This window comes from Hordeum vulgare, chromosome 5H (genome assembly GCF_904849725.1).
Source record: "Hordeum vulgare subsp. vulgare chromosome 5H, MorexV3_pseudomolecules_assembly, whole genome shotgun sequence".
In the NCBI taxonomy this organism is placed as follows: Eukaryota; Viridiplantae; Streptophyta; class Magnoliopsida; order Poales; family Poaceae; genus Hordeum; species Hordeum vulgare.
This window is the reverse complement of record NC_058522.1, coordinates 244,691,689-244,698,570: the sequence shown is the minus strand read 5'-3', so window position 1 is coordinate 244,698,570 and position 6,882 is coordinate 244,691,689. Positions and strand designations below refer to the sequence as shown.

The window sequence follows — 6,882 nt, the reverse complement described above, 5'->3', positions numbered from 1 at the left end:
CGCCGACGCACCGCCCCGCGCACCTCCGACCTCCTGCCGCACGAGCACCCCATCCTCCCCACGCCGTCACCGCTCGTTGTAGCACCCTCATGCCCTCTCCCCCCGTCGCCCACCGCTCGTCGCCGTCGACGCTCGTGCGTGCACAGGCTTGTCCCCCTGGTTGAAGCTTTTTTAAACTCCGGCTGAAGCTTTTTTCACTTTGCTTGAAACTTATTCAATGCCGGGAGCACCGGTTCCAGCATCCGCCGCAGCGCCATTGGTGCATAGAAAACATCATGTGCATCAACGACTCGCCGCTGCAGCTTTTTTCTCGCCGGTCTGTGGTTGAAGCTTTTATGTCAGCGATTGCAGTTTTTTGTGTTTTTGATGTCGCCGGTTGAAGCTTTTGTAATCACCAGTTGCAGCTTCTGCGGTTGCGTGGTGGGTGGCCCTCGATTCCCGTCGTCTTTGGTTGAAGCTTTCGACAATGCCGATTGTAGCATTTTTGATCGTCGGTTGAAGTTTTTTTCGTCGCCGGTTGCAACATCATCGTCTCTGTCATAGCTTTTCGTCTCCAACACTTGTGGCATCCGATGTGGGGGATTTGTTGAGAAGATGGCGTGAGAGGCGGCAGCCTGTTCGTCGGAGGAGAAACAGGAAAGGGGATCGCCCCCATGCTGACGGGAAGGAAAGGCCAGCGACTCCATGACGAACGACAGACGAGATCCGACACGGGAGGCACGCAGACTTGAAGAAACAATGACGATGGAGTGGTAGCTACTAAGGGGCCGAGAAGAGCGCGAGCGAGCGCGTGTTGGAGTGGTAGCTGACCATGACTGCTCGGGGGGAGAGGACATGGTGAATGCGAGGTAAAAAAGGGAAAAAGCTGGGATGATGGACAAAAAATACGTGTGATGAGAAAGGATCCAGCGGCCCACATGCGTCGCAACGGTTAGACCCAAGCTGGTAAAAACATTTCCCTATCGACCAATGTGGCGGTGTATGGGTTTTTCTTCCCGTGTTTATTTCCCACCAAACAAAAGTAGGACAAGCGCTCGGCAGCCTCCGCCGCGGTCCGCCCAGCACCTCCCCCACGCCCGCGGCGATCTTTGCCTCCACGTCGCCTCTCCCGCCTCCCGCCTCCCGCCTCCGCCTCGCCCGCCGCCAGCAGCATCTGATGGCGGCGGTGTTAGCGGCGCACTGCTCCTGCGTTTCGGCTTCGGTAATCACTCCCCTGCTCCATTTTTGTCATTCCATTTTACTCTCTGTCCCCATCCCAGCATAGAATCACCGTTCCCTCTATTCGTGTTTGGTCTAGCGCGTGTGGATGTCGGCTTGTCTATTCGTGTATGCTGAGACTCAGTGCTGGCCACGATTGTAGCTTCGTGAAGGCTGATATGTGCGGTGTCGAGTTTGACGAGTTAGGTTTCAGCTTAGGACTTGAAATTAGTCGAGAGTATCCTTCTGTGTTGTTGGACATATCCAGGTTAAAATTCTTAAGTGAACATCCCGGATCGACCAAGCTGGTATGAGATAAAATGATAAATGCCAGTTGTACTCCCTCCGTTCCTAAATACATCTCTTTTTAGAGATACCCAATAGAGACTCTAAAGTATGTCTATATACATCCGCATGTAGTCCGCTAGTGAAACCTCTAAAAAAGACTTATATTTAGGAATGGAGGGAGTATAACATAGTAACATGGGAAATATAAAAGTAGGGGACAAACCGTAGTAGCATTAACGACCTTTTGGGGGTCGAAAATTTGGGAACACTGTCCTATTCTTATGCAAATGCGAACGAAGTTGCAGAGTTTGACAGCTTATGCTGGTTTGGGGGAGGTGAAGATTCATACCTCAGGTACACACTCCCCGCGAAAAAAAGTTTCCTTACACACACAAGAAAAAGGGTATGCTCTGAAATTGTCAAGGTGCTGCTGAAGACTTGCAAACCTAAAATGTTTTCTGTGTGTTACAAATTTATGAAAGCAAAACATTTTCCAGACAGAATTTGCAAGATCTTGTATTATTCTTATGATGCAAGTATTGCATCACGAGACTTTGAATACTATTTTTTTCCCATGGTGGTGCAAATTTAAATCTGTTGGAATCATTTTCATGTAATGATACTTCTTGGTCACATACCAATGCAATAAGTTGGCTGTATTCAATATGTACACTCTTTGTAGTGTTCAATACCGAGTCTAATTATACAACTTACATGTGTAATGTAATTCAGATCACTGCAGGTTTTGGAAGTGCTCTGAGAGGAATACCAAAAGGCAAGTTCGCCAAGAGAATGGCTTTTTCTGGGACAATTAGGCTAATCTACTCTTTTGCACTAACTAATTGCAATAAATTATATTTCAGGATATTATCCTCATTTTTACAATATCCAAGCATCAATATATAATGGACTTGTTCATAGGAGGAAAATTCCTCTTCCATTGAGATGCTCTTTTCGCTCCATTCAAACAAGAAATAACCACTCATCAGTTGTTGTACCTAAAGATTATTGTGAAACTTACATCCAGTTTTTGAGAGACAAACGGATAGTTCCTGATTCAGATCCTCCAACCTCCAAGGATGTGGACCTACTGTACCAGTTTATAGATAAGAGGTGAAAGTCTGTATTGAACTTCCTTATCAAGTTCTTGAGCTACATTTGAAGAGGAATCTTAATTATCTGTTACTTGTCTCAGTAACAAGCTCATGGTATTAACTGGAGCTGGAATGAGCACCGAGTCAGGAATTCCCGATTATCGGAGGTACAGACATGATATATATCTAAATGTCTCATGAAACGTATCAGCAGTCATAGCAGTCTCCTGGAATCTTAACCAGAACGTTGATTTTATGGCAGTCCTAATGGAGCATACAGTTCTGGTTTCAAACCACTTACTCATCAGGTGGGTGTGCCCCTACTCCCTACTATTTGACTGTCACTGACAACTCTTGTTCGTGCTTCATAGGTTTAATATGCTGATGTAGGTGAACGTATGTCGTATATTTTTGCCTTTCACAGGAAGTTATTTTGAAAGGGACATATCCCAAGACAAATTATTTGAATTGTCTAGCATGGTCTTTTGAGTTTTGATCATGACTTTGAGTCCTAAAGTAGCAGGGTTTTGTGTTCTGCATTTGTCGACAGCTTAGATATATATTATCCATGCCACTGGCATTGGTTGCTTCTTCCTTTACCATCATGGAGCTTACAAAATTGTCTCGTGTACTTCCTTTTGTTTTTCTCAAGTTATCTGGATCTTGACTGAAAACACATAGGTCTGAAATTCAAATAATATTGGATCTATTTATCTCTCATCTTTTACTTTTCCCGAGAAACCTACAGGACCGGTGCATTCAGTTGAGGACAAAATAGTCATTTTCGTGAGGAGGAAGTCAGAAAAGCCCCAGGTTTTGCACGTGAACTACTCCTAAGCGGTCACACTAGTCATACTTCATAGTATGATGTCTTCAAAGGGGATTGATGCAACCCCGCAGCAGTTTAGTTATCCTTTCTGCATTGAAGATGATGTGGTGGCCCATCTCCTTCTAGGCATTCCACTCGTCATATCTTAGATGTTTCCTACAGGCTTGCCAGTTGTCATGGCAGCCAACCCCCTCACCTGCTAGAATCTCCGCCGTTAATATACGACCATGGAGCACCGGCAAGGAGAAAAGCTTTTATATTGCTCAGCATATGCCGTCTGAATCTTCTCCATCTGGAATCTAGGTCGGTTACCGAGAAATTGGACCATGTAATCACCGGAAGCTTCACTCTAGTGGATGGAGTCCGATTGATTAGAGTGCGGCCTTGGCCACTCGAGTCCGGAAGCATATTCCAGAGATCAATGAACTCTTGGAGCTGCAATTGGGAGTTTAAATCAGGCACAACCATAGTCCATCTTTAGTCTCACAGCCCTAACTGCACGGTCCTATTTTACACGTCGTTATTTCAATTTTTCTCAACTTACCCTGGTTTTTGCCTTTCTGCTGGTCATCTTTATCGACTTCCATTAGGAAATATTCTAATACTTCTTAATGGCCTTTCCATTTGTCCACATCTTACCAGTAATTATGTTATCTTCCCCGTTTTTCATTTGAATAAAATAGGAGTTTGTTCGCTCTATTCGAGCCCGACGGCGCTACTGGGCTAGGAGTTATGCTGGATGGAGAAGGTTCAGGAGAGCACAACCAAATACAGCTCACTATGCTCTTGCTTCACTAGAAAGAATTGGTCGTGTTCACACGATGGTGACCCAGAATGTGGATAGGTAGTGACCTTCTATGTTATTATTAATTTGGAATGACTACACAGCTTATTTTTCAGCACCGCTTTCTGTATGAGTATTGTAGATTGCATCATCGTGCTGGTAGTAATCCAATTGAGTTGCACGGGAGTGTATATGAGGTAATTTGCTTAGATTGTGGAACATCCATCAGCCGAGAGTCATTCCAAGACCAAGTGAAGGACCTCAACCCAAAGGTTTGTCCATTTGATACTGGTTATATCTTTCCTTAAGACTCTGGTTAATCCTATAAGTGGGAAGTGCGTAAGGTATAATGAGGAAAAATAAGGAGTGATTGTCAGTTGCTTCTGAAGTTTTTTGACCTATTGTAATCATTTGATATTTTTTAACTTAAAATTTCAATCGAATAGTTTTGTCATAGTTCTTACTGATCATTTAGATGTTAATATTGTCAAAAATATCAAGTTTGAGACTGTCAATCCATTTATGTTATTATGTATGTATCGGATGGTGCCTCTTGAACCGCACTGTGCGTATATCCTAGTCTTGACTGTATATTCGTCTCTTTTTTGTTCAATTTGGCCTTTGTCAGTCAGTTATTAAGTCTTGTAAATACTCCCTCCGTACCTAAATATAAGTCTTTTAAGATATTTCATTAGGTGTCTACATATGAAGCAAAATGAGTGAATCTATACTCTAAAGCATGTCTATATACATCCGTATGTAGTCCATTAGTGAAACCTCTAGAAAGACTTATATTTAGGAACGGAGGGAGTACTTTACTGTCCATAATGTTATAGCAGAGCTCCTGCTTTTCCAGTCATATTTTTGTGTGCTTCCGAGGACCTAAATTAGATTATGATTTCTGTATTCTCTGAGGACGGAGTGTTGTATTGTTGTGTTGCAGTGGGCTCTAGCTATTGACAGTTTGCAAGAGGGACAACCTGGCTCGAGCAGAAGTTTCGGTATGCAGCAGCGGCCTGATGGTGATATTGAGATTGATGAGAAGTTCTGGGAGCAAGATTTTGACATTCCTAGTTGCAGTCAGTGTGGTGGAGTGCTAAAACCTGATGTGAGTTTTTTTTGTCTTTCTATGAGTACTGTTAGTTAATTTTAAAACGTGGATGTAAAACTATGGATTTGTTATATAGTAGGCAAATCAAGCCACTAAAATTTGTAGCTAGGAACACTTGGTATTAGTAGACACTGACTTCTGTAGCATCCGATGAGCCCATTACTAACATGTGATCTCTTTAGCAATTTCTATAACTAGAATGTAGGCTTTAAATTCTATATCAATGAGTCATTCCCTATCCATGTAAGTTCTAAACTTCTAATAAGGGCATTAAGTCTAAAAGCAGTTTTGAATGTCTTGTCCTGTTCTTTGAAGGTTGTGATGTTTGGTGATAATGTTCCGAGTGAGAGAGCTGATAGCGTCAAGGAGGCTGCAAGAAACTGTGATGCTCTTCTCGTTGTTGGTTCAGCGGTAATGACAATGTCTGCTTTTAGGCTGGCAAGGTATTACTGGAAAACATTGTTTAATCGTTCCCATATTTATTGTCGATAGCTAGTTATCTTGTTTGCCAATATTTCTTGCTTTGGATTAAATCTTTCAAACTGGATCAAGTTGTCTTCTTATTGGTTATCACAACATCAAACTGATAATAAATCCCAATCCCAGACTTGCACATGAAGCAAATGCTGCAATCGCGGCGATTAACATTGGGGGCACGAGGGCTGATAGCATTATATCTTTGAAAATCAATGCGAGATGTGGGGAGGTTTGTTATCTCGTATTTTTGCCTTTTCTGTACTGCAGCATGTGACATGTGTGTTGCATCACAATCATCACCTTTTTTCAGATACTTCCCAGAGTACTTCAGATGGGAAGTCTAGCTGTACCAAGCATAGGCTGAACATTTACAGTGTTTGAAGGAACCAGTTATGAGGGAAGAAGATGGGTGAGACTTATATAAGTAACTGTAGATCATTCTATAAACAGGTCAGAACTTCATGACCTTCCAGTTTGTATAGAGCATTATCATGGCTGTTGTAAGTGTAAAATCATTTTTTGTGATGACTCATTTGTTATGTATCCTGGAAAAGTAGACCCAAGTTGATCATCTGTATAGTTGCTGGTTTTTTTGGACGATTTGTGGAACCAGCGTTACTATTTAAGGGGCTGCCAGTTTTTTTCCAAGAGAAACTACCCATAGTGCTCTATTCCGTTCCATAATACTCCCTTTGTTCCGAAATATAAGACCTTTTAGAGATTTCACTATGGACTAAATACGGAGCAAAGTAAGTGAATCACTGTAATGCCCCAAGAGTGTAACTTGCCTTATTTGGAACCTTCTGTATGTGGGTCTATCTTGTCTTTGCAATGAGAGTATATTCTATGTGGTATTTCATGTGCTCATGTCTTGTTTTCCTTTGCATGCATCCTTATCATTCCATGTCTTTGTGTTTGTGCCTTTGTGATCATGTATGTGGGGTGATATGTGGTGAGGACATGTGAAGTGATGTGGGGTGTTGTTTGAAAGTAGGGAGCAACTATGTTGGTTTGCATCTAGGTCTCAAAACTTCTTCTCTATTTATCTCAAGCTCAAGTTTCACTTGCTCCATCTTTGTTTAAAAAATGCTCATGTTTTAGT

General features: G+C 42.5%; 1 protein-coding gene across 1 annotated transcript; it reads left to right on the top strand.

Annotated features, from left to right (window-relative positions):
• Positions 1–1,029: 1,029 nt before the first annotated feature.
• On the top strand, positions 1,030–6,428 carry LOC123396058 (NAD-dependent protein deacylase SRT2). Its single transcript, XM_045091090.1, has 11 exons — positions 1,030–1,201; positions 2,218–2,260; positions 2,349–2,598; positions 2,681–2,746; positions 2,842–2,887; positions 4,092–4,252; positions 4,335–4,464; positions 5,136–5,300; positions 5,619–5,746; positions 5,910–6,009; positions 6,091–6,428. The coding sequence occupies exons 1-11, from the start codon at positions 1,157–1,159 to the stop codon at positions 6,142–6,144; spliced, it is 1,188 nt and encodes a 395-aa protein (XP_044947025.1). The 5' UTR covers positions 1,030–1,156; the 3' UTR covers positions 6,145–6,428.
• The last annotated feature ends 454 nt before the right edge of the window (positions 6,429–6,882 follow it).